At 43.0% G+C, this 27,900-nt stretch overlaps 2 protein-coding genes across 4 annotated transcripts in view; both read left to right on the top strand.

The window, feature by feature from the left end:
• Positions 1-6,401, top strand: part of ICE2 (interactor of little elongation complex ELL subunit 2) — a 39,081-nt gene extending 32,680 nt beyond the window's left edge. For all 3 annotated transcript variants that reach the window (XR_010390799.1, XR_003261237.2, XR_003261239.2), the window contains one exon: positions 167-6,401. The gene's annotated coding sequence lies outside the window, so the exon portion shown is untranslated. The remainder of the gene's footprint in view (positions 1-166) is intronic.
• A 5,593-nt stretch (positions 6,402-11,994) lies between these two features.
• ANXA2 (annexin A2) overlaps positions 11,995-27,900 on the top strand; it is a 33,315-nt gene continuing 17,409 nt past the window's right edge. The window contains exons 1-3 of the mRNA XM_064517495.1: positions 11,995-12,118; positions 17,012-17,071; positions 21,361-21,460. Of these exons, the coding sequence (XP_064373565.1) occupies positions 17,024-17,071; positions 21,361-21,460 (148 nt within the window). The 5' untranslated portion in view covers positions 11,995-12,118; positions 17,012-17,023. The remainder of the gene's footprint in view (positions 12,119-17,011; positions 17,072-21,360; positions 21,461-27,900) is intronic.

The following is a 27,900-nucleotide window of genomic DNA, read 5'->3' as shown; positions in this document are numbered from 1 at the left end:
ATTTCTCTATGCCAAAAAATTAGATTAAAATATTTTCAAATATGCATTGCTATATTATATATCCCAACTTAAATTTCCTTTGCAATGCTACAGAACAAGTTTTGGTGGCCAGGTGACAATCTATTTAGGCAGAGAACGTTTGACTTATACCCTATGTACTTTGCAGGTGAAGGATTGTCATTGACAAAAAGCTGATCACAACTACTCTGAATCTCCTGGGGATCCTCTGTCGATAATCTCAAGGCTACTCTAATTTACAACTAATTCTTCAAGGCAAACTTGTCCCCAGCCATAAGACTGACAAGACACCATTGCCCTATACCTTGCAGTGTGTTTTTTTTTTTTTTTTAATCCTTACAAAACTGCAACAATAAGTTGCCATTTTCTAAGTGGTTTGTAGAATAACTTAGTGAAATAAATACACTAAGTACGTACAGTATCAGTCTTAGTGCAGACTGCAGGGCGTTTGTTAGTATTGATACTTAGTTCTTCTGTGGAGTAGTATGCTTACCCAAGGAGCCAAAAAAGGACATGAAAGCTCCATTGCTTCTCAAGGCATCATGGTAGTTTTGTATGAAGTATAACAGTAAAGGCAATTCAAAGAAAATTTAACCTTTCTTTTTATTGTTCATGATGAAAAGATGTCAAAAAATATTCAAAGTACATTGCAATTTTTAACTCCCAAATTGGAGGGGCGGGGAGGGAGGGGAAATAATGTAATTTATAAAGACTGGAAAGATGGGGCTATCACCGAACCCAGCAGTATATTCCCTGATTCCTTAAAATATAGCAGCCACATCATTCTGTTTATTCACAGCATGTTTTTAGAGTGTACATTTATTTCTTACAACTGCCCTAATAGACAGTGACCATTTGTTTAATTTTCCATTGGGCAGTATTCTTGTTCAGAAGAGCCAAAAGGAAAACTATACTAATATTGTTGAGCAAAGCAATATAATCCAATCAAACAAGCCAGCTTCCTTTAACTTCAGGGTGTCCCCATCATAGTTGTATGGATACATTCAAAGCAACTTTTTCAAAAGATGTGTGAATGCATCTCAGTTTCACTAAAATTTACTCGGAGGTACTTACCTAAACAGTTTTCCACATATACGTAAGATTTCCTGTTGTAAAGCGGTGTGAATGGCTAGGATGATGTTACCTGCCTGTGCCTCAAAAATAAGTGTGTACACCGTTAGTGCTTCTCATTTCTTAATTGCTGCCAAATGAATATAATTCATGAAGAAGGAAGTAGAGCAAGCTCTACCACTCCAGATAGTCAGTATTGTTTGTACAAAGATAATGACTCTAAAAGTGTAAATAATTAGGAGTTTTAATAAACCTTGACATACTTCTGAGAGTTTTTTGAGTGTTTCAAGGGCATTTCAAGCCTTTTAACGCTAAATGTCAGGCGACTCAGGTTATTGCTCAGTTTAACCCTAAACTGAGAGCTACACGCTCCCATTCCCCACCACCATGTTTTTCAAGGAATCCTAGATTCTCATGTAATTGCTGGGTTTTAGGAAGCGATGCCTTCAGAAAAACAGCAAATAGACTTGTGTAGCTAGTAATACTGATACTGCTGTGTTCATGCAGTCAGTCCTTTGCTAGCAACTGCCCGTGTGAGCATCATGAGAATAGAAAGATTTGTACGTCTAGGTGGAAAAAGAGCTGGTGAATTCCCCAGCAAAACAACATCAAAAATAAAGTAAGGCTGAATGAAGATCGATTGTTATCTAACTTCAGCTGGTGCACACTAGTACGGTCATGAATAGGAATCTGTTGGCAACATGGTTATTCAACCAAAATGTACTAATAATGTTGATAAGGAGGTCACAGTAGTGTAGACTGCCTTTTCTCTGCACAGCCACAGTCGGAGAGTTTGGGCATTTCCTTATGAAGATCTTCTGTGATCCTGTAGTCCCTGCTTCTTTGTTCCTTTCAGAATTTATGCAGAGTTCTGTATACAGGTATCTTTAGATGATCAGCTGAAAGAAAGGAGAAAAATAGACTAGCTTTTGCCCAAGCAAGTGTTTTTTCAGGCTTGAACCTGAAGTAGAAAATGGCAAATTAAGTACATCTTGGAACAGATCCAGTTGTTGGGAACAGTTGTTTCCAATTTGTGTTTAGCTTGCTGTTTCTACCTTCACTTTCTGCTTTTAGGAAACACTTGTGTAAGTGAGATCCTGTCTGTTTTCCCAAATACATCTAAAGAAGTCTTGTCCCTGTTAATCTTGCCTCACCTGAAGTTGGCTGCTACCACTGTCACTGCTGTCTTCAGTGTATCCATGCCATTTTCTTAGAGGAATGATGCAGCATAGCTGGAGTTGCTGAGATCCCGTAGTGCCTCCCATATCAATTCTCCCTTCTGGTATGCTTTAATATAGAGGGATGGACACAAGGATTTTCTGTAGATAAATTTGTAAATATCCATGTTAATACGGAATGTAGCCAAATTTATTCTGTGATAAATACTTCTAAAGTATTTTTTTTTCAGAAACCATTTAAAACCATCTACAGAATAAAGTGAGAATGTTTGCTTAGAAGTTCATCACTGAAAATTGGATTTGGAGTAATGATGCAAGCTGAAAAATAAGTCTGCTCACAAGGTCATGGCTCTTATCTTAATGCAGACTTTGAGACTTGTTTATCCAATAGCTGAGTGAACACCTCTGTGCCAGTCCTCCTGTAATTGATGTGTCGCTACTTGCAAACCTCCACCTACTGAATCTTTGCACAAGCATTTCAGATTAAAAAAAAAATAGGAAGAAAGCAAAAATAATTTCTACTGAACTAAGTCACTCTTTGGTCTGTCTTTTCTGGGATATACTGCATAGTAGACAGAGCACTTTAGCATTTTACAAGTCTGGTCAAATTCAAGCATAAAAAGAGCGAAGAAAGAAGTTGTCGGTATCCCATTGTTCCTTACCCCTTCCACCAAGGAGACTGTATAGCCATGTTAAAAATTACCTGAATAGTCAAAACCCATTTTTTTTCCAAACTGCATAGGTAATGCGTCTGGTACTGCAGTTGTGCAGTTCTGTTCCCTTGGTTCACAAAAGGAGCACAGTAGTCTACTGTAGCTATCTGGGTGTTCTCTGTTAATATCTGAGTAAGGAAATAAAATGGAAGTATAAAATCTGTAGCTGGATAGCTACAGATGCTACTTTGAGAGGATTTTGTAGTCAAAAATTAGTAAGTGCTTATATCATAATTGAAGTTCTTTGGCATCTTTGTGGATAACCTAAGCAGAATGCTCAATAAATTTGATCAGATTGACTGGTTTAATCCAAAAGCCAATGTATTTAGGTCAAGAAATCTGGAGAGTACATTGCACTGATGGTATCAGTGGCCATGGGGAAAAAGAAACTAAGAGGTCAATAGACTTGTCATTGTAGCCGGTTTTTGTTTTTAATAACAAACAATAGATTTATATGCAGGTGCGTGAATAAGTTTGTCTCCTGCCTTCTCCGGTGAAGATAAAAATCTGGCATGGTATCTCACCATATTTATCAAAAGAATGCATTATCTTGCAATTGTAGAAGATTTTTCCCTTGAGCCCAGATAGACAGATTGAGAAGATAAAACATCATACAACTTTCTTTGGCTTTTAAATACCAAATAAATTTCTTGCGGCTTCATGTTGCTCTGTGTGCACACGTCAGACTATGCCTTGAACTTCTAGCTTTCCTATTCTAAAAACTATCCTGAAAGCTTTCTTTGGTGCAGCCTCCAGCTCCACAGGAAGGAGGACAGCTGTCTGTCTCTCCATGTCTTGTAGATTGGTTAGCTAGTCTTGCTGACCTTTTCTCTGCTGCTTTAAAGTCAGTTATTCTATACGGAGTGAAGGTTGATGGTTATTGATGTGTTAATGACTTCCTGCATGATAGTAGCATCAGGAAAGTAAACCTTAGTGTTGAAGACCTGTTTAAAAACCATCTTTAGTTTTGCTATCACGGCAGCCCTTTCCTTCATTTCCTCAGGGTTCTGGAGCTGGTCCCTTTGGGAGCGCTAGCCACTAGTATGCAGGACACAGCAGTCAGAAATTGTCCAGTTCCTCTAGAAGTGTTTATCGGAGGCTTATGTGAAAGCAAATACTAATGAAAATGTTAAGCGTTACATGCAGTCCTTCACACTAAAACTACAGGCTACCGATACGTTTTTCTGATCCTTTAAAGGCAGAAGTCTCTGGTTTTAGAATTCATACCTGTGCTTCTGACATGGAAAAACAAGTCTTAGCCTGCCTAGCAGAAATGAATCTCTTCATGCCATTCCCTCACTGAATCAACTATTTTTTTAATCAAGTTACTTTGCCTTAAATTTGATCCAAAGTTATGAGATGCTACTTGAAAGAACAGAAAAGACATAAGTGTACATAGATTTAATCAGAAAGCTACCATTTTTGAACTTGTGACATTCCTTTGTGTCGCAAGACATCAGTTGTTCCCCAGGCAATGCAGCCAAAGCTGACTCTAATTAGTAATAAAGTTCAGATCGTGTAAGAACTGGCTCAAAATCTGAAGTGGTCCGTGCTGTTCTGTACTTAGAGTTGATATATTTAACCCCACCCAACTTTTCTGCCATTTCAAAGAACTGTTAATTTTAACTGAGATTTGCAGATGTGTTCCATGCTGCCGTAGTAATAATATGCAGATTTTTGTCAGTGAACTTTAAGTGGCAAATGATTTTATATTTTAATTGATTTTCATGGTCCATTTCAAAGGTTACATGTTGTTAACCAGAAAGGAGCAATTATTTGCAGAATGCAGTTACCAGGCTACAATTTTGGCACAGGAATACACTGTTTAAGGATTGTTTAGAATTTGTTTTAAGATGATGCCTAATTAGACTCCTTGAAACTTTCAAAATTATTCCCTATGTTCTTGGCAACTTATTTAAGGTGTGACAGCCTCCCCTGCATTTTGGCAGCGGACAGAAGTTTATCCAGAACATGGGGCTGTTTGTATTGTGAGTCAACAGAGTGGAAAAAGCACAGAATAATGGGAGACAATAGAACAGAGCAGACCTGATTTTAAATGAAACCTTTTAACTCTATTCCTAGGAAAAACTCCCCTGAGGATTTTTGGCAGCTTCCTTCTTTTATAGCTGGTTCCATCCCTTTGGCAGGAGAGACCAAGCTCTGTAGTGATTATGCGTGCTGTTCTGTTCCCGGTGATGTCAGGGACTCTGTGTACACCAGTAATATTTCCTACAGTGTTTTCCAGTGTGTTGGCAGTCTGGGGAATGCTGTTGTAGAGTTGGCAGCTACGATAATTTTAAGTACTGTGTCATCTAAATGTGTTCAAAACCTCTCCTCATGCTGTAATATACTGGTAGTCTGTGTATATACTACCAGCATTATGCTGATGCTGCTGGGAAAACTGAACTCATCATAGCAGTTTTGGGAGATGCATCTTTTTAACCTATTAATGTGTGTAGGACCAAAGACAGGTTGGTATCTAGTTTCAGATGGAATCGCAACTCTCCAGCCCCTGAGTAGAGTAAATTGTGATTGAAGTTACTCATAATAAGATGAGAATAGACAGTGAGGTTGAATTAGAAGTGATGTCTGAGCAACGCTTTACAGCCATTGTGGTATCATAGATTGCATGATCTTAGGATAAAAAGGCAATTGGCTATCGAGCAGGGCATGAGGAAATCCCCTTGGAATTGAGCAAATTCACTGAAACATGGTTACACACAAAGTGACTGTTTGTTTGTACATCCTGTGGCTGTTTCATTCACTGCAAAGATGCTGAGTTTATTCATGCTGCCAATACCAGTGCAAGGAATTTGGCAAGTGTGTTTCACTTCTGTTTGTGTATGTATCTAGGCAACCTCTCATAGTCAGACACTGGATTATTACTTCCCTGCTGCGCACTGAAACACCAAAATGCTAGCGATTAGCATTTTAGTTTAGAAAACAAACTGAGCTTGAGTATTTCCGGATGCTATAAATACTTCTGATAAATGTGTGCCAGAGCCATTATGTACATGCTAAAGAACAGAAAAGTGTCTGCATTGCTTGGTTATCATTTGTTCATGATGTGTATCACTCACTGACTCTCTTTGTCACATAAGTATGTGTATGTCTGCTGACTTGGCTATTGGCATGTCAGTCAGTAGTCAGGAAAATGTGATAGCCTGGGTTTGGTCACAGGGTACCTTCTGAAGTTGCTGGCCTGTCTTTGAGAGCACTTATTGTTTGTGTCGGCTAGGTGAGAGTAACGAAGAATCTTCCTTCCTTTTGAACTCTTGCCTGGAGCATAGATGATTTCATGTTGTTTTCTGTTAACAGCAGACAACCAGCACAAAGAGATTTCACCATGGTCGTTCAACCTTGATGTGTTCTTTGGCTACTGGTGGTGACTTTAACTGGGGTGTGTGTGTGTGTGTGTGTGTGTATGAAAAACTAGGCTTTTTTTCATTAGCTTGTGTGCATATGTAAACGAGCTCCTTCCTGACTGAATCCTCATAATTATAGTTTCAGCTGGTATTCTGCTTTGCTACTCCCTTTTCTTGAATCAGATCCATTATCACCCAGACATCTTGTTCTTGATCTTGGTCTTCATCTAGGCTAGCTCCCTGTTGCCCATAGACTCAGGGTGGTTCACTGAGGTTGTGAGATCTGAGGATAACAATGGTGTAATTTCCACTAGTGATAGGGAAAGTCACTGGAAAGAAATCGGAGTTGAAGCTATGTTATGGTTGAACACATGAGGAGGTCTCAGAGAAGGGTTAATGAGCAGCAGACAGAAGTGAATTTGCAAGTGTACAGAATAGAAAAGTAGCTGAAGACAAGTCCAGTGATAAAAGGGTGTTGGAAGGTAAAAGGAGACTTCTGGAAGCCACAGGCAAGATACAGCGTTGGTATGGGAGAGAAGTAGATGTTTTACTACCTGTGAAAAGTTTTTTCTGTCAGGTCCGAATGCAATGTATGAAGCACTTTGAGATTCTGCGTGGGAGGCTAACCGTAGGCCATAAAGCCTGTCACCTCTTCAGTTAAAGTGATTGCTAAAGTGTGTATTTTTTTCACGTATGTATGTGTGTATGCATTTTCATTAACAGGTACAATACTTAGGCTTTGCCCTGAAGAGTTAACAGTCAAAATATAAAAGTTACAAACTGGTGCGAAGGTGGTGATTTGGCTGAGATCACCCAGCAAACCCCGCAGCACTGCAAGGCTTGCAATCCAGGTTTCCCCTTTCTAAGTACACCCCCTGCCCCTGTGCCCAGGGAGAACTTCTGTGATACAGACTGAATGCCGCCTGTGCTACTCACTTACTATAATGCTTCATTTGTAAAATACACATATAACAAAACATATGCAATATCTCTAATATACAAGATCATTCCAAAGATCAGTCTAGCTCTTTAAAAGGGTTTGTTTCAAATAAATGAAGTTTTGAGTGTAGAATGACGTGTGTACAGGAATGTGCATGTATGTGTAGGAATTAAACTGCAGAGAATGGAGCTGATCCCAGGGATTAGCTTGTTAGGTGGAACACTTAAAAAGAGGTCTGGTTCTCTGGTACTTTGTTAGATAAAAGATGGCACATTGGTATGCAATGTGTATTCGAAACATACAGCAGATTTACAGTTCTGTAAAACTGCAGGTAAATTGTAACAGATGTTAATGAAAAACGTTGCGTTTCCAAAAAAAAAAAACAGAAGTTAAATGCTTTGATTGTTTACAGAGTTTTACTAATGCAGTCTAGTGAGCAGTATCTTTCCGGAGTACTTCTTTGTGCTAGCTGTTGACATAATCTTGCCAAGTTACTATCCTGGGAACCTGGTTAGCTACATGTTATTAACTTTCCTTGTAACCTGTGATCATTTTAATTGCTAGTAACAAATCCACTTCTATGAGACTTTCCAGATCTAATGTTTTAGGTCTGCCTCAAGATAGCTTGGACTCAGCTCCACCTTCTGATCCACTGATTCCCCTGCTCAGCAGATCTGTCGTGACTTTCATTCTGCATGGGGCTACTGCCGTAGCTTTATTTGTATCACTGGAGTTTCCAAATTAGACCAAATAACCAAGGTGCAAAAATAATACCCAGAGGCCTGCCTGATCATATGTTAAGCAAAATGGAATTCATATTATCCGCTTGCAACACAATACATTGAGTGAAGCAACATTATGCATAGAGGCTCAGCCACACCTAAACCAGGAAGTCCTTTGTCCTGATTTTTCTCTCTCTCTCTTTTTTTTTTTTTTTTGGGGGGGGGGGCATTGAAGAAAAAAGTTTAAGTAGGCAATAAATATTGACAGAATTGTGGCCTTTGTAACTACAGTGTTAACCCATCTTTGATTCTTTGTAGTAAGCATCCTGAAAGAGCAGGAGTGAGATCTGTGTAGATGAAGGAGCCAAACAATTGGGGACCAAAGTGAGAGAATAAAGATCTTCTGAGAGACAGAGTGAGCCCATTTCCATTAATGTAATTACAGAGAGAAAGCTTGGGTCAGAGGGAAAACTTAAATTGAATGTTCTAGTTAAACACATCCCTAGTAGTATAACACGATGAGGCAATAATGACAAGAAAAAATAAAGGCGTTGGTGAGGTGGGAGAGTGTAGGTGTATTACATTAAAAGTAAAGAAAAAAATGGTATCAGTATTAAGCAGTAACAAAACCATGGGAGTCAGTGATGGCAAGGTCACTAAGGTCTGAGAAGATGGAGTACATAGACCTACAGGCATGCACTGAAGAGTGTGCAAGGAGCCACGTTCACAGTAAGCTGTCGGAAAGGAGGAATGAGAAATTAGTACAATTGCATTTGTTTTCCCATCCTCTGGACTCTGGGGAGCTCCATTTTACAAGTGCTCTCTCTGATGTCTGTGGTCAGCATGCGGCAAGCAGGATATCGCAGATAGATAATTGCAGCTGAAGTAGTTGCAGGTTATTGGAAATATGACCTTCTGTGCAGATATTTTAAGAGGCTGTGGGAGACTAAGCAATGTGAGAGCAAACTGAAAACCTTTCTGGGCACTGCCTTGCCTGCAAGCCAGTTGCAGCATGTTCCTCCCAGTAAGTCATCTGTGAGGCAGGCACGGAGACACCCTGGGCCCGTCATGACTGCAGGCCGGGTCCCAGCCTCTTGCTAACGGCAGTTACTCTGATGCAGTGCTCGGGAGTGGTGGTCGTGGACCAGAACCCACTGTGATAGGTGCTGTACAAACCCTCAAAGCTTTGGTTACATCTTCAGAAATAACCCATGTGACTTAAGTCTCATTTTTAAAACTGACTGAGGCGCTTGGCTGCTGTTCTCCTATTGAGTTAATTTCCTGCCTGGCAGATAGCAGTCTTTCCTATCTGAACAGTCTGGCTGCTGCCTTCTTCAGCTTGTGGGTGTTGCAGAGTGGTTTTTTTCTCAACAATATGAAGAATGTGTAGTATTTCCATGGGCAGGGTCACCAGGCCTTGGTACTGGGACGTGGCTGGCTGTTTTGCCAGAAGCACTGATGTGTTTTCTGCTGTTCATGCCACTCAGATTCCCCCACTGAGTGCCTTTGATGTCAGCTGGCCTACATAAGCAGAGACCAATTCAGGGAATTCATCATGTATAATATATTTAATATACTTTTATTTAATATGTTTTTCATGTTTTCGTGACTGTGAGTAACAGTTGCTCTTCTTTTATTGTTTCTCTCTCTCTCTCTCTCTCTCTCTCTCTCTCTCTCTCTCTCTCTCTCTTTAATCACTTCAACAGTCCCTGCTTTAACTTCAGAGAGGCAGTTGAATCCATGTCTGTCTGTCTTAAACTGAAGACTAGATACTCCTTCACTGAGGTGAATGTGTGATTCTGAGATTGAATAATTGATGGTTAAGTCAGGTGTTAGAGACAACATCTTGATTCCTTTTCTGGGAGTTGTTGGAATTGCTGGAAAATCTTTTTATGCTGTAGTTAAAGTAGATATAATAATAATTCACTTGGTATCAAAGCTTTTGCAAACTGTTCATGTTAAGATCTAGTTAACTAAAAGATTGTATATGAGCTACACTATTTCAAATTTTAAGAAGTATTATTAGAGAACACTGTTCTAAGGAAATGAGATTAGTAGTGTCATTGGAAAGTAGTGTCATTGGAACAGACGACAGTAAAGTATCGGAAGGTAATGGACCTTCGGTTGCAAGAGTGAACGTGCTCATCTCTGAGACTGAATGAGCTCATTAATATATGGCTCAGCAGATTTTATACAACAACACAACATACATGCTGCACCTTGGTAAAGCTCAGCATGTTCTGGGAATGCTTTTCCACTGCTTTGCTTTGAGAATGTTTGGAAAGAGATGAGGGGTGGAAATCATCCCTCAGGGACTGTGCATCCATTAGTAGGCAGGTTGGCCGTCTGGCTTCTTCTCAGATGCTTATCCCTATTTAAACCCCCTAAATGAATATTGCAGTAGCGAATGGCTGTTGCATCTCGGACTGTAAGTATTTTTGATCTGTAATCAGCTTTTCAGGTCTTCAGTGATTTTTCTAAGAAACCTGAAAAGCAGGGGGAAAGTAACTCGCTAGTGACAGACAGTGATGTAACTGGGATACCCAGGAATTATTTTTTAAAGACAGATTCAGTAATACACAGAGAAATAACCTTGCCAGAAAGAAAACTAACGTGTTAAATTAATGCAATGTCGTATCAGTTTGAAAAAATGCTGTGCTGTGACATACTTCACCTGTAGCCATCCTCTTCATCTCATTTGTGTTTATTCAGAAAAGGGCTATTAAAATCACTTTCTCCTGCTGCAATGACCGGTTCATCCCTCCACGCTCTCTTTTGCTTCCGTGTGGTGTTGGAAGTCCAGTGTAATATTTCTTCCTTTTTGTATCTGTGATCTTGTTTTATCCCAACAGCTACTTTGTCTCTGAGCCCGTGTTCTCGTGTCTCTTGTGCTTGCTTGCTTTTGCCACCCCTGTTCTTATGCTCCTGGTCAAGCTTAAAACTTTCTTGCCCTTTCTGTCTGCCAGAAGACCCCTCTATCTTTATGCCTAGAAAAATCCTTTATAGCAGAGGCAGATATCTCTTTGCATAAGCGAATCCACTCTGTGAGGATGTATTCTCAAAGCGAGTGCCTGCCTGACTGCCTGTGGGTCACCAGCAGACTGGCCCCTTCGCTGTGCTGCAGCGGCAAAGCGAGGTGATCCGAACAAAGACCTTTTGCACCTTCGCTGCTTGTAGCTGCTTCACAGGATCTCGCTTTTGTGGTGGTGTCGTGTCTGGGCTCAGGTAACGGGTCGGTTTGGCAGAGGCTTTTTTGTATTACTTTTCTTGCTGCGGTAGGCCTGTTGCGATTGCCTGAGTGTCACTAAACTTCAGGCTTTGTCCCTGCCGAGCCTTGGGGCAGGGCAGTGTCTCGTTCTTCTCATGTTTACTGCTTGCAGCACACGCCACTTAAATTTCTTGCAGCTGAGATGTACTGGGATTTACACACCGAATTTCGAGAGCCGATTTTTTTCAGTATGTTGGTCTAAAGCAGCCCCGGCCAGAGCCGCAAGCAGCGCGGAAGGCGATCTGCTGCCTGCCGGAGCCCGGAGCCCGGAGCCCGGAGCCCGGAGCCGCAGGGCGCAGCGCGGCAGCGGTGAGGCGGGGGCAGCGAGCGCTGCTCGGCGCGGAGGGCTGGGGGACGTGTCCGGGCCGCTGCTCGGCCGCGCGGTGCCCGGGCCGCCCGGCAGGGAGATGCTGCGCCTGGGTAAGGGCCCGAGTCCCGCCGCAGCAGCGCCGGGGACGGAGCGGGGGGGGGGGGGGGGGAACCAAGCCCGGCTGGGCTGCCCCCCCCTCGCCCTGGGGTGCCGGGCAGCTCCGCGGGGGCGGCGACGAAGCGGCCTCCCTGCCCTTCCCCCCCCCATCCCCCTCCTGCCCTTCCCCCCCTGCCCTTCCCCCTCCTGCCCTTCCCCCCCCCCGCCCCCCTCCTCCTCCTCCTCCTCCTCCTCCTCCTCCTCCGGCTGCGGGAGGCAGGCGCGGCCGGTGAGTCAGCGCCGCGCCGGGGGGGCCGGGGGGCGCCGGGGCGGGGAGGCAGGGCCCGCCCGGCCCTACAAAACCCCGCCCGGGCCGCCGCCGCGCCCAGCCGCCGCCAGAGCCGCCGCCAGAGCCGCCGCCGCGCCCGCCCGGCCAGGTGAGACCCGCGCGGCAACGCGGGGCCGGGGCGGCCGCCGGTCGGGGCAGCCCGTCGGGGCCGGGGCGGAGCGGGGCGGGGAGGCTGCTGCGGGCTCCGCTGCCGTCGCTTCCCGCCGCCTCCAGCGCTCGGTGCCGCCGGGCGGAGAAGCGGCCCCGGGCGCCCCGTGGCGGCCGCGCTCCGGAAAGCGGAGCCGCGCCCAAACTTCGCCGAACTTCCCCAAACACCGCGTTTGCTGCCGGCCGGGCTGCGCGGCGCTGGCGGCGACGGCGGGCGGCCCCCGTGGGGATGGGGCCGGGGATGGGGCCGGGGATGGGGATGGGGCCGGGGCCGGGGCTGGGGCTGGGGCTGGGGCCGGGGCCGGGGCCGGGGCCGGGGCCGCCCGGGCGTGTCTGCGCCGCGGGGCCGGGGGCCGTGAGTCAGCGCGGCTGCGGCTGCCCCTCGCCGGGCGGGAGGCGGGGCGGTGGCCGCGTGCCTTGGCGGCTGGGGAGAGCGGGTGCCCCCGGGGGGGCCGTACAGCCGTGAGCTGCTTCCCTGCCCGCGGCGGGCTGGGCGCTGCGCAAGAAAAGCTGTGCAGTGCTGTGTGTGCGCACAGGCGTTTAGACCCCCTGCAGGTAAGCGAAAGAGTGAGGGGGTCTTTGGGCCCCCCAGTGCCATCGAGCTCTCCTGCGCTGAGCTCTGCTTTGTGCTGGTGGAGCCAGTTGCGATAAACATCCCTAGCGGGTACAGGTTTCCATTGACTAATGCATGGAATGGTTTTCCTTGACTTAAAAAAATAATAATAATGAAAAAGTCTTGCCCCTCATCCCCCCATCAAGTCTCAGGAACAAGAATAACGTTAGTTCAGAGAAATAAAGATCCTTATGTTTGTATATGCCTGGTATCTTCCTGGAACGGAACATCTGCCGGGTTATTAGCGGTGCCTCTGGAAGAGGCTGTTGAAAGAACGCTTCCACGGTACAGTTTTATGGTTCGAAGTATGATGTATTTTGAGTCCATGTTCCGTTTGCAGCAGCCGTTCTGGTCCTTCTTGGTTCTCGCTGCTCTCCCTCTCGCCCCCGCTCTTGCCGTGCCTCGCCCTGGTCTGAGACCCGGCACAGATCTGCTCCCAGTGGAAGAGTTTCCGTTCTCTCATTCCGGGGACGCCGTTTCCTTGGCTCACTTGTCTGGGAACACCCTTCGTGCAATCTCTGCCTGCAAGAGCAGATTAAGTTCTTCTTGAAATGCCAACTCTCCTCATTGAGCAACATAGTTGTTTGTGCATACCTGGCACTTTGTCCACTGATTGGTCTCATGGTTTTTTTCCTGCTCTAATATACCTGAGCTGCACCTGGAAATCATGGTATGGAGCTACCTGTGAACATACTTCTGCCGCCAGACTGTTAGGAGGACGGGGTATCAGATACAGACTAGGCCCAGTCTAACAGCCTTGCAAGCCAGTTATTACTCTGGGGAGGGGAGAGCTGGGGTCAAAACAGATGTTAATCTCTTTAGTAGAGTAACGTTTTGCTTCAGAATTACATAGTGTGCACTTAAGAGGAAAAACTGGTTGTTGAAACTTGCCTTAAGGTATTGAAGTATTTATTAGTTTACAGCTGGAAAGTAGAAGTTGATCCTTTCCAGCGTAAGGAAGAACAAGTCAGTGCGTGTATCTCTGGTTGGGCTGGAGTATGTGAATAGAACTTGTCAAAACTGCATCAGATAAAATCAGCCCATTAGAAAACAGTGAGAGTCTGTTCACAAACACGAGAGCCTCATAAAGTCGAGCGTGACAAGAGATGCATTTGTTCTCGAAGCGAAGATCTCCCTCTGCAAAGTTCCTTGCAGAAATTCCCCTTCGGCCGCTCTGCGCTTTTGCCAGCGTGCCGCCGAGGGGCGGGTGGCTGCCGGGCCCCGTCGGGTGCTGACGACACGAAGCCTGCAGCCCCAGCCCGGCGCGGGGGCGTTAGCTCTGCTCCTGGACGCTGTCCGAGTGTGCTGTTCCAGCCAGCCTGGTTCAGCGTGGTTCTTATTTCATTTAGAAATAGGAGTCTTCCAAAAAGCTGTTCCGTGATTGCTCTGCGAAAGATTATACTGCAATTGCTTGGCCTCAGCTCTCACTGGTGCGTTAGTTCTTTGTGGCAAGCAAGTCTAAAAGACTTTGGTTGCTTGTCTCTGATACTGCTTGTAAAGCTTTCAGAGTACAAAGGTCTCACTGTTAGGCACTTCGTTTTATGAAGAGTAAACGTTAAGGATCTCATACCTAAGTAACATGTCATCTCCCTTTAAGCAGCTCAGTTAATAGTACCGATAGCAAGCAGCGGCTTGCTGCAACTTCTGCTGCCTATCTTTAAAAGGCTGGGTTGGATTTTTGCTGTAAAAATATTTATTCTCAAATAATAAGTTGATGCAGGGAGCTTTGACTGTGCTTTTTCCTCTCCTGGTTCTTAATGCTTGCCGAAATGGAGTTACTGTTGTTACTCTTCTACCTAGATTGCTTCAGGAGATGAAAGGTTTTATTGCTGTGTCCTAAGTGAGGAACGGTGTGATTACAGCGCTTATACTGTAAAACCACTGTTCTGCGTTTCATTCTAAAAACAATGTTTTTTGTAATATATAGTATTTCCTAAGTTTTCTAAAAGTGAGGATTTCTCTGCTTTACCAGACATCCTGTACAGCAATCCAATTTATTTTTCTATTTTGTTAAAAATACTAATGGAACTCAGTCTTGGTTGCTAGAAAACAAAAAATTTCTCCATTTTCAAAATTAAAAGTTACATGAGAAGTAAGTCTAGTCCAGTTCCTGCTGTTTCTCCCTTGAATTTGACTAACTTGGGGTGGGAGGGGAGACATTAGTTCAAAGACCTGTGACCAGGTTGGGCAATATTTAAATGAATCGAAATAGGAGGAGGAGAAAATGTGAATAAATAATCTTTATTTGCTCTGTAGGTGATGAACGGTGTTATCACTTTAATAGCTGGATGGATATGTATAGAAAGCACTTATAAATGTGCTCAGAGCACGTGAGAAGAGCTGCATGTTGCACTGTAGTCCTTAAAACATACGGTGCTGCAGTTCTTAAGCGCTTTCACAATAATTGCTTTTTTAGCCATATACTGCTAGGGTGATATCTAGCAACCAAACCTTAAGTTCATTTTGCAGCTTTTGTGTAAGGTCATTGTGTTCCTTAGTATTGCATTGGGACTTAAATTTTCTCAGTATCCTTCTTGATGCTCCCGAGTTGTCCAGCAGTGTTGGGGGGTTTTTTGTTTTGTTTTTCTGTTTTTTTTTTTAAACTGGGAATTGAGTACCTCTCTTGTAACTGTTGTAAAAGGCTTGACGGAGAAAAAGGGAAGGTTTACAGGAGCTGAAATGAAGAATAAACACTTGCTTTAGAATTTTAACCAGATCCCTGCTATTTAGAAGCACTTGCAGACTTGCTTCTTACTCTTCTGCTGTGAGCGCTGGGTTTCAGACCTGCCCGTTTGCTTCCTCCCGCTGGGAAGCTTGCCGGAGCAGCTGCTACTGCTTGCCTGGGAAAGCCCCAGCATCATCAGAAGAGCAACTGCCGGGGGATGAAGCGGAGTTTGAGAGCCCCCGGCCGGAGGCAGGCAGGGCTGGCCGCGTGGCCGCCGGGCCGGGGCGCCTGGGGCGGACGGGCAGCGGGGGACGGAGCCCCGGGAGCCGGCGCGTCCTGGGATTTCGATGCCGGGTCCCGTCGTGGGGTTGAATGAGTATCGCTGATCTTGAGGTGTTGCTGCTCCCTCTCCTACCTCTCAGCAAGCTGAGCCTATTCCCTGTTAGATAAGGCTATCTCTGCAGTTCCTGAGAAGCGAGCTTTAGTCTGAGCAGATAAAACAATGTTTGCTGCAGTTGCCAACCTGAATAACTGGAAGGTAATACGAGTGACAATATTTCTCCCTTCAGCAGAGGAATTTGGGAGCTGAGTTTTAGGAATGCGTCAAGCGGCTTAAACATTGCCTCTGGCTTATAACCTTTGGAAAAAAAATCCTCCTTAGTTAAGAGACTCTTTCAGTAAAACAGTATTACAGCTCTGGCAAACTTTCCTGACCAGAAACCAGGGCTGGAAAAAAGCAGGGTGTTGTAACAAGCACATCACATCGATGTTCGTTTTTGCAATGTTTATGATTTCTCCAGCAGGATTTTTTCTGTTTTTCTTTTTATATGTAAGCAAGATATTATGGACTTTGTGACAATGGAGCAATGTTATTGCTTATCTTGTCTCATTGGCTGTTCCTTTTGGAAGTGTCATTTTTGAAAGAGTCCTTGTCACCTACCATCTGACAACCACGTTGCTAACAGGTATTTGTAGTGTGTCCTGTGATTCTTGTTGCTGGGTACTCGGGAGCCACTACAACACCATATGGTATTGGAGGCATTTGTGGCCTGTGTCCAGGATTAAAGATTGAACAGCAGTTATGATTTTATAAAATGTCTGCATGAATATAAATAGTTCCAATGTATTTCTTGAGCACTTGAGGAATTTAGCCTCCGATTTAAATGCTATTAGTTGTTGTTCCTTTTTGGCTCAGAGCTGGACCGGGCTACAGCACTCCTCCACGATTTTTCTGGTACTGACTTTCAGGTTCAGTTGATTCTCTCTAAGACAGAGATTCTCTAGTTTCTAAGTTGAAATATTTAAAATGCAGTAGAAATGGTTTCTTAAGGAATGAAGATAAATTTTTATTGTACAATAGAAAGAAGAGCTCTGACTGTTGCACTATCAGTGGTGCCGTGACTTGGATGCTCTTACATCAAATTTCTTGCTTGGGATTAGCAGTCTTATTGGGTTGTCCCAGCTTCTGTAATACAGGGATTCAGGACTAGCTAACATGCTGCTATAATTGTAAATATATTTATTTACGTCTGCTTGTTCCCCCCCCCCCCTTCCAGCTTTCTTTCAAGATGTCTACAGTCCATGAAATTCTAAGCAAGCTCAGCCTTGAAGGAGATGTAAGTATTATTATTGAAACCAGAATAGTTGTTTGTTTGTTTTTCTTAAATGCCATGTCTTGTTTCCTGTACTGGACTCTTTACTAGCAGTTGTACTGAGCTGTAGAGTTTATAACTTTCCACACATCCGTTCTACTTAAACTGATCTTAACTAAAAGCTTGGTCTGCCGTGGTCAGTCTTCAGCCATGAAGCAGCTGGGAACCATGGGAGAGTTATGAGAAGTCTAGATTTAATGGAATTTCCCCTCACTGGGCAGCAGCACGGGCAGGACTCCTGGGCTGGGCCGTATGGAACAAATCAGAGGGCAGACTGAACGGTAGTTCAGACCTGTGATCCCTGCTTCTTCCGAAGGCACAAATGAGTTAAGGATGGTAAGAGGAGATGGAGATGGAAACGTGTTCGCTTTTACTGACACCTTCTGAGTTCCACTTTTTTCAGTTGAAACATGGAGAACAATAGTTAATGGGAATAATAATAATACTGAGAATCATATTTTTCACCAAAAGCCAAACACTTTCAACAAAAACTAGCTCTAGAAAAATTATTTTCTCATTTTCTATTTTGAAAAGCCAAAAGAGTCTCCTTTTTGCTGGGGTATTTTCCACCACATTTACACTCGTCCGGTTGTTTTATTGAAATACCGGAAAGCCACACTCTCTTTGCTTGATTTCTTACGTTGCAACATTACTTGCTAGGGTTACCAGTATAGTGTCAGGATATTGTGCCGTGAATTTGTGGCTCTGTGATTTATCACTGAAGAGGAAGTGAATCCCATCTACGGCGTCATCTCACCCTATTGCTAATAAGCTTACTATACTTTCACATTTTATAATTGAGAACTGTGGAGCTGAGCTTAGTAAAAGCAAACTTTTTGCTTATTTTTGTTACTTATTATGAAATAAATTACACTGATCTTTGTGAGAGAGCTGTTGCAAAGAGCTGGTTAGTGTACTGCAGGTAAGTAGCAAAGCTGATTTTGTATTGCAAAAGCAGTCAGCTCTCTAGATTTCTTGGCCATGTTCATTTCGATGGAGAGTTCCTTTTGGACTAACATTTGAGCAATTTAGTCTCACAGGTATAAATATTTATTCCATGATACATATGAGTAGTTGCAAAAGTCAAATTTGAGTAGTGTTGCATGGCAGCATTTTCATCAGAAATTCTTCCATAAAATGTAAGAAATAACAGGCAGCTTATTTGTTCTATAGATATCAGAATTTCAAAGCTTGGATCTTAAATGAACAGCGATTATTGCTGTTCATGTCAGCAACAGTGCAAGTGAAACCATTTCAAACCTCAGTGCAGCTGAAGACATGTTTATGTTGATATTCTGCAGATTTTAATTTGGAAGACAGAATCGTTGAGTAAATAGTTCGCATAAATGATTTGCCCGGTTCCCCTAAGCAGTGATTCAGCAAGTTAACTAATGTTAAGCACAGTGTTTAAGGCACTCCGGTTTTTTTTTTTTTCAGCAGTTTTTAACGTTGAGGGCATAGAATGGTGACAGCTGAACCCAAATCCTGTCCTGTGCAATAAGGCATTTGTGCATTCTGCTTCAGCAGCATAGTGAGCAATTTCCTTCAAGACCAAGAAACTGCCTTTATAAACTGAGCTGCTGGCTTCAGCCTGGGACTGCCTCCTCCATCCTTTAAGGAGAGGAGGGGCTGAGCTGAAGTTAACTCCCTGCTTGCAGTTTCTGCAGCTTTCCACAAGAGAAAGTGGAAAGACTGTGACAAAGATCTTGCTGGTGTGCTTGATCGTGTACCTGGTCTTTGCGCGGGCAGCTGGAAAGGCAAAATGTAGCCAAGGCTGCATAGGCTGCTCGCGGGATGGCGCCAGGGAAGTTGGCTCTCCAAGATGAGTGGTGATTTTTGTCCGGGCGAGGAATACCCAAACGTCGATATCTTGAAAGGGTCCCGTTTTTAGGAGAAGTTAAGCCTTGTTAGCTTTCCTGTTAGTGAAGCCTGCCCCTCTGTGCTGTTGGATTCTTCCAAACAGGATTCACTTCCTCAAGCTCCGAGGAAGTAAAGCAGTTGGAGGGTATGTGAAACATCCTAAATACGTGGGGAGAAAAAGATCTTTCTCTGCTTTAGTCTTGCCCAAACTAGTTGTGCGTTTACACGTTAGGCTGAACTTTTACAGCCACATCCTGGAAAATTTTGTACAGAACCAAATGGAAAGTTGGTTGGAAAAACTTTCTTGTCTGCAAATGTACAGTACTCCTTAGCGTACCACAGTAATTTGGGACAGATCCCTATTGCCTGGAATTTAAATGGCAGTTTTTCATAGGCAAAATAATCAGCCTGATAAAACCTGTGCCCACTCCTCCAGAGTGCTTAAGAGAGCCAGTGAACATCATCTGAGAGCGCTGAACATCATCTGTGCGGAGGCTGAACCTGGAAACGCTCCGTTGAGCGCCAGAGCGGCTTCAGCCTTTGCTGCGTACGCACGCGTGGGGGCATGGCCCGCGTCTTTTGACCACGGTCAGGGGATCTGAATCCAAGTTGTTACAGGCATGAGGTGGAAAGACAGAGGAAAAGCTGACTCCCAAACTGCAAATCTGCTCCCTATTTTCTTTGTATCCGATACAGCCTTACAGCAGAATATTCTGTCCAAATGACTCATGAAATACTTAGGGCAGGGTGGAAGCAGAGATCCCCGGCTCCACTAAGCTCACCAGCAGACTTGTGTCAGATTATCCGGCAACACTGGTTAAATAGGACAGCCACGCCACAGCGTGTACTCACCGGCTTTGCTTTAGGAATCTTCCAGGTTCCTCCGAAACTGCATTGACATCTCCATTTACTGTTTTTCTTAGCGCTTCAATTTGCTAACATGAAAGGCTGCATCTTGTGGTGTGGCTGTGGGCCAAATTGCGGCCACTTAGCTAGATTGAACTGATGGTAAGAGCCAAAAAAAAAGGATAGTTGAGTTTATCGGTGTTTTTTTTGACTCCCCGTCTCTGCCACATAACCCAGAGCTTGGCGAGGTGGCACAGTGGCTGCTGGCAGAGGGATCTGTTCAGGACAGCGTGACCGCTGCAGGAAGGTGTAAATGTCATCAAGAAAAGTGGAATTTGTAGTTAAAATTTGTCCTCCTTTAAACCATTTGCCTGTAAAAAGGCCCTCAAGAGGTATTAAGATAACTTAGTCCTATTTAGGAAGCCGGCTTTCTGGTGGAGTTAGGGACTTGAAAGTCTCTGGGGATCCTCACCAAAAAAGCGTAGCCGTGCGCCCGCTTAGCAAACAGCCGCGGCAGTGTGACACGATGATCCCCGCCCCGCTCCGCCAGCGGTTCACATCTCTAGATTGGACCCAGCAGAATGGAATATGAGAGTATTTCTCGGCTGTTTCTATGGAAATCTGTGGCTTAGTTTAACCTGCCCGTGGGAGGTGATACGAGCTACACTGTTAGCGTGCAGTGAAGCAGCTGAGAAGAACTTGACCTCTGCGTTGACCTCCTGTTTGAGGCGATAATCCTCGGTACGGGACAATAATGAATGGCCAATAAGATCAGTTACCTGTTAAAATATTGCAACTATTTGCTAAGTGACTGCATCTCCAACTCCTCTGTAACTTTAGTGGAGGTAATTTGAAATGTCATTTAGTTTTATTGGTCTCCTGCTGCTTAAACCAAGTATCTGCAGGCACAGAGTTTCTAAAGGAGAAGATAACTCCTCTTGCTTGCAAGAACTACAGGCTCAGAAAGATACGTTTATTGTTATTTTTAAAGTCCATGAGAGGACACGGAACTTGTTCCATTATAATTTACTCATTGTTAATCTTCCATGTTCCTCTACTTTTTTTAATTGTTACTTGTAATCCAAAGTGAAGTACTGGCTTCAAATCTAAAATATTTTTAGGCTTTTCGCAACAGATAGATAGATACAGATATATATGTATATACGTATATCTTCTTTGAATTAGCTTTCTGTAGTCGATTTCCCTGAGATCTGGCCAGGCAATTCCAGACGTTAGCAAATTCAGGCTTAGTGAGTAAATTTGGAATGTGTTAAGTTTTTGCCACGATAATGTATAATATCCATCTGTAGCTATTCTTTCTCATAATAAACATGGCTTCAAGTGGCTATCTGGAGCAATACACATTTGGAGAACAAAGTTTGGTAGCACGTAGCAGAATTCCAGTTTCACAAACACCTGCTGGTAGTTTGGGAAAAATAAGGCAAAATGTCAGTCCCTGAAGGAGGCACAGGTTGCATTAAGTACAGCGAGGTACAGGATTTAATTATGCCCTTCTTTCCCCCCCCCCCCCCCTTTTCTTCTTCTAGCATTCTCTCCCTCCAAGTGCATATGCCACAGTTAAGGCCTACTCAAACTTTGATGCCGACCGGGATGCTGCAGCCCTGGAAACAGCCATCAAGACCAAAGGTGAGGAGCGCGGGCTGTGGCTTGCACTCTACTTGTAAGCTGGAATGCTGGCATGAGGAAAACTTGTACATTGTCTTCTGGGTTTTGAACTAAATGCTCCTGTGTCTTGGATTATTTTGATGTCGGAGAAGATCCTGGTAACAAGAGTGTCTAGTTTCTGAAAGGATATTGCAGTATTTCACGGGCAGGGCAATGTGGGAGTCCCCTGTTTCTCCGGGCCAGGCTCCCAGGTATTGATCAAAACCAGGATGCACCACTTTCCCTTGGAGACCATGACAGAGCAGGGCAGATGCAGCCCCCTTGAAAAGCCCGGTGTACGGAAAGAAGCAGGAGTACAGGGTGCACGAACTACAATGCCAGAGTAATACCTTGGCAGTATTTCAGTATGAAAATATATACAAAGTACTTCTTCCAAGATTTTTTGCCACTAATAACATCCACCTTTGAGGAACGGGTGAGGAATGAACTCTCTCAAGCATTGCGCTCCATTGCTGTCCTTTTCACGGGTCTTCAGCGCACCTGTACGTCCCGTGAGGGTGCGTTGGGATAACCGCCTTCCGTTTCACTTAAGAAATGCTATTTTACACCTTGGTTATCTCAAGGGGAAAAGGAAGCACCGTATCAACATCACTTGGCTTCATTTGTGGAACCAGCTCAGAGCAGGCGATCACCGTGCGGTTACAGAAAGCGGCCGCTGTGCTTCCAGGGCAGCGCTCCTCGTCCCGTCCCGTCCCGTCCCGTCCCGCCCCGCTCCGTAGCCAGGACGGGGTGCCCCCCCCCCCCCGGCACTGACTCTTCCTCCAGGCCCCAGAGGCAACAGCTGGGCGTAGCTGCAGCTGCCCAGTCTTTTGCCTACATGTCAGGAGAGGGAGAAATCTAAAAGCCAAGGAATTTCTCATCTGAAAGAAATGCCGACAGTGCATTCTGTCAGTGCCAACAAAGCAAAGGTTTGACTTGAAAATGTAACATGTAAAATGTTGACTATAAAATACTGCTCCTCCCTAACAGACGTGAGGCTTACTTTCACAAGGTTTCTTAATTTAACTGGAGAAATCCCTTGCCTACTCACTATAGTAGGTTCAGTTCAAATTTTGAATCATTTTAGGGTTTGTGTTATTTTAAAAATACCTTTTTTTTTTTTGGTTTTTTTTTTGTTTTTGTTTTTTTTTTATAAGAGAGGAGTAAATGTCATTGTGCTTGGCAGGAAGTGCTTTGTGTATATGTAGAGTTTTGTCCAGATTTCATTACATTTTCCAGCACTGATTATAGGGCAAATCTAAACATGTCAAATATACCATCAGGTTTTCAGGATGGGGACAAATTTGCACATTTTAACACTCAAGCTGTTAATTAGTGCAAAGGGAAATTGCAATATCCCAGGCAGTACAAAAGCTTTTCCTGTCAGGAAAGTCAGGCTAATGTAGTTATTTCACTTTCTTCCAACAAAGATGAGCAATTTGCTGAGTTTGATTTTAAGATATATGGAAACGTTTTTAAAGAGAAATGGTGCCTGATCCTTCAAACAAATAATACCAAAACTTATTCATGAAGTTGCACGTTTGTAGGATTGAGCTTGTCTCTGCTTATCGGCTCGTTATCCAGGAGCTTTTTCTGAAAGGTGACTTTTAAGTGGAGAATCTCTTTATGCTTTTAATACTGACTCTTATGCCATAAAGACTACCTCTTAAGAAAGTATTCCTGGGGGAAATAAAGCAAAAAAGTGTTAGAACCCTTCTTCCAGGTACTGTTTCCTTGTATTTCAAATGCTTGGTTACAGGATGTTTTCATCAACTACTTGAGGAAAATGTACTAGAATGTTAATTTGCTTAAATATCCTTCCCCCCCCCCCCCCAAAATGAAAATTCTGACTCATGCAGACAAGAACTGGTTGCTATGAAAACTAATGTAAACAGCTATACAAGGAAATTCTTCTTCAAGAAAACATTTGAAAATATTTCTGGTTAGGGGCTTCATAGATTTTTTTGTATTAAAAATAAGACACTCATAATGAACAAACGGTACGTACTCACAAGCACTACCTCCTAGGAAGTATCAGTGATTCTTTAACAATTAGTTTGCATTGTATGTTGAAAGCAGAAATGTGCAATGTAAGTGGTTATAGAATTGTAAAGAAGAATGTGACTTGCTCATTTTATTTTAAGGCAATCAGAGAGATGCAATAGCTTACAAATTCAAACACAAGTTCATTCGGTGGTTGAGGTGCTAAGTTGCAAACAAACAGGGACATAAGAGAGAAGCCAAGTTTCTGGGGGGCTTGACTCTGTACAGGATAAGGAATTCTGGCGCCTGAAACCCACGCCTCTTCTTCGTTTCCAAAATCTAGGTCTATACGTGCTGTAATGGGTCTGTGTTTTACAATCCTCAGAATGCTTTTTTGAAACTAGATCTCTTATAGCAATGCTGTAGAAGTTGTATCCCACAGAGTCTTATCTCTGGGAAAAACTGTTTGGGTATAGCTGCTTCAATTTTTATATAAGCAATGTGCAGGTACAGTACTGGCAGTCAGGGTGGGCCAGTTTTGAAGAGTTAACATGTAATTATCCATTGTTCCCAGCAGTACGAAGTCCCTGAATCAGAGAGTTACAACTCTCTAGTTCAGTGGTTGTGTGCAGAATTGGTAAAATTTACTTTACCCTGGATCTTTGCCCTAAAGCAAATGCATCTGTTACTTAGCCAGTAAAATGTCCGACTGCTCTGTTATTTATAATGTCTAAATACTCCAACTCTATTGATGCTTTTTAGATTAATTCCTCAATATTTAGTCATCTATTTATCCAATGTGGGATCTGTGAGAAATACTTTTTAGATTAATTCCTCAATATTTAGTCATCTCTTTATCCAGTGTGGGATCTGTGAGAAATACTGTGATGTATTTAATGTGACTTTAATGCAATTTGCAAAATCTATACTGCACAAGTAAGGCTTTGCTGGGCTTTGACTGTGGTTGAGTTAAATGCAGAGTGCTTATACATATCCAACAGCCTAGGAAGGGAGACATGCAAGAATGGCTCTAAATTATGCAAAACAGTTTGCAGTTAGCAATAGTTCAACCCAGAGTTTTTGTAATGCCAATAAATTGTTACAGTTCCGGCTTGTTCCTGTGTAATAAATATGCCATTGCTAAGCCAGATTTACTGGTGTGCTGTTTATGTTTTCTTTTGTGAATCTATTTGTGATGTCTTAGCATGGTGTTGGTAAATTTGGCTTTCTGCTCTCTAGGACAAGAGGCTGTTTAATATTTGTATAATGCTCCATTGTGCTTTGTGTTATATAGGTTAACTCAAGTATATGAGCCTAAATGCAAGAAATCAAGTATTAGTACAGCATTCACTAGGCTTCCTTTATTTCTTTATAGGAAAGAAGACCGCTGAAGTGCCTCCCTTCTGTTTGAGAGTTACTCCCTAGCATTGTGATTTTCTTATGTGCATCTCATAGTTTGTTAAATAATTTTATTGTTCAACTAATTTGTGAATAGCGTATACTTGCAGCGCAAACTGTGCAACCTTTTATTGAGGTCTTGTGATACACTTTTCTATTCCATGACTGGCAGAGTTCAAATACAGGTTCTTTTAGAAAAGTGCTTACAACATACCTTTATGATGAATTCATTATATCCAGAAATCAGTAAACCAACAATGAAGTTTAATCCATAGCACGGGTCTTATAGAAGATTGAACTGACTTTTTTTATGTGGTATGTTCAACATGCCCACACCTTTCAATAAAGTTTTTAATGTTTGGAAGTAAAAGACTGGAGGAAATCAGCCAGCATGTTTGTGGGGAAGGGGTCGTGCCTGAAATCCACCACCCTGCATCGCTTGCATAGGCAGAATATTATCAGTAAAGAAATATCTCATTGCAACACAAATTGCCAAAATCTTGCTAAGCAGAATTCCAGAGCTGAATTTTTAGTTGTATTTTATCTGAGCTTTTTTCCCTTTAACTCCAGTGGGATTGGGTTTTTATCCAAGAATAATAAGACACTGCAGATCACAAGCCCAGTCAGATAGTCCTAGGACTGTGTTAGCACCAGACATACAAAGGTACTAAGGTCTCGCAAGCGCTAATCACCTACACTTACATTCTCGTGTCCCGCTGATAATTGGAGGCCAGTTGCTATTTTCTCATTTGTTAATGTAGGGTGATGATCTCTGTGGTATCTAGACGCTGTGAGGACAGAGATAGCTCCTGATATTCTGTCCATGCTGACTTTGAAAATAAAAATGAAGACAACGGATTTCTAGTAAACAAGCTGAACAGAGATATGCCACTTCTTGTAGAATAAGGGAGGAGGCTCTGTTCTCGCCCTCTCGTAGGAAGCGGAGAGGTTGTCCATATCATCTGTCTTCTTCAGCACAGTGTTAGTGCTGTTGCTTAGGCCCATGGAAGTTCATGTACAGTCCCTTTTAAACCAAAAAAGTAAATATAACTGTATCTGATCATTTTTACATTATGTTTATTTCTTCTTTTCTTGCTGATTGAACCATAACACTGTGAACTTAGCAGCCTGACAAATGGCCTCTTTAAAAAAAAAAAAAATCATTATTCAGTATTATTCCAATGGGGTTCTTTTTGAAGACATGCTTTCTCCCCCTTTCCCTTCCCAAATACACCCCTGTCTTCAAGGAATTTTCTTGCTTGAAAACAGCATAATGCCATGAGTAACAATGTCAGTTTTTGTTAACCTATTGATAAAAGCACACTACAATAATCTGCCCAGCCAGAATAAATTGAGAAATAAACTTTTATTTCATTACCTTGAAATTTTCAAGCTTTTTAGTGAACAGCAAAGAAAAATGTGAGAGCAGCTCTCCTGTTCCACCCCACCTCAGCAGATGTGAGTCAGCATCCTGTTCAGGGCAGCAGGATTCCCAAGTGTGAAATACAAGCACTCATTTTCCACAAAATGCCAGAGCAATGAGTTAACTCATATTTCCATCCACAAACCATATGAATGAGAAAATTGGATGCAGTCATTTGTGGGCGTCTAATCTATCACAATTGTTTTAAAACTCGAAAATGTCACTTGCTAGTTTTGAATGCCAAGAATGCTTTAAATTTAGAATTTACTAAAAAATTTTAAAGATTGGTTTATACTGTGGACCTGCAAAGGATGAAAGGCCCAATGTGTGTGTGTGTGTCTGTGTGCAGCTGTTTCTGGACTGGGGAATTTTGCTTTCTTTGAGAACATTTTAGAACATGCTATGAGTAGATTATGGCTGAAATCTGCAGTCAGCATGTTTTCAAACCAAGCTTTGTAACTAAGACACAGGATGCTTTCTAGGGCCTCTAGACTTTTGCAGGCCGAGCCTGTGTGAATAAGAGCACGAGCTTAGAACATGAGACTCTCAGGTCCAGTGTTTTATCTCTTCAAATCAGAATTGGATTTTTGTTCTTGCCCCTTACGAAAAATGTAGTCAAGAGGGAGAAAGGAATCTGAATATTTTGGATTTGACTTGTTGTTTTGGAATCTGTAGCTAAGGGCTACAAGGTCTTTTGCAACATTCACACTAGTGTGATTTGTATTATAATATCTAATTAAATTCCTTTGTGCTGAGCTGCTGTGAGGTCGCTTTTGGGTAATAAGGCAAAACAAATGGCAAATGATTCTATCGGAGATCTGAGACCTTCTAGTAGCAGCTGAGCCATTCCTTACTTTGTTTTCTATTGCAAAATCATCACTAACACACTGATTACATTAGTCACATTTCACATTTATACTAGTGCGCAAATGTGAAAGAAGCTATTTATAATGTTTGCTGTAGTAAATGGAGAAAGTTAAGTAGAAATTCCGGGCTTGAACTGACTTCTAGGTTAGAGCCACCAATTTGGGTTCAAAACACGGCATGCAACTTGCCATAAAAAAAGACTAGTTATACATCATCTTCCTAGTGCAGAAGAATATGCCCTATGTTAGACATGCAATATTTAGAAATAGTTTTGCCTTTTCTAAGCTTCAGCGACTCAGTCAACAAATAGTTCAAAACAAGCAATTACACAGCATAGCTATAGGTTAGCTTGGTATTGGAGCGTAATGGTTTGAGAGCTCTTCAGCCTGTCTCCTCTGTCTGTTTGTTTACACACTGCTGATTCTTTGGTCTGGAAGAATTTATTATCTGGGCGTTACCCCCCCGCTGCAGTGTTATTCTCCATCTCTGTTTGAATGGCAGGTCCAGACGGTTCTGGTTAACCAATAAAGTGTGTGAGATGCAGAGGAACACTTTACCTAGAGGCTGAATTCAGTGGTATAGCTTAAGTCAGCACTGGAGAATTGGGGAAGGGGCTAGAAATACTTTCAGTTGTGTTGTTTTACAGTGCATTTCTGTCTGCTATATTAGATGAAGTAAAAGAATTAAATTGGAGGTGTAAAATTATAAATTCAAAATAAGATTTTACTTGAGCAAGCAGTGAGTCCTCAAC

This window comes from Dromaius novaehollandiae, chromosome 10, assembly GCF_036370855.1.
Source record: "Dromaius novaehollandiae isolate bDroNov1 chromosome 10, bDroNov1.hap1, whole genome shotgun sequence".
NCBI classification, from domain to species: Eukaryota; Metazoa; Chordata; class Aves; order Casuariiformes; family Dromaiidae; genus Dromaius; species Dromaius novaehollandiae.
The sequence above is the reverse complement of the archived record's forward strand: the minus strand, read 5'-3'. Positions and strand labels throughout refer to the sequence as shown.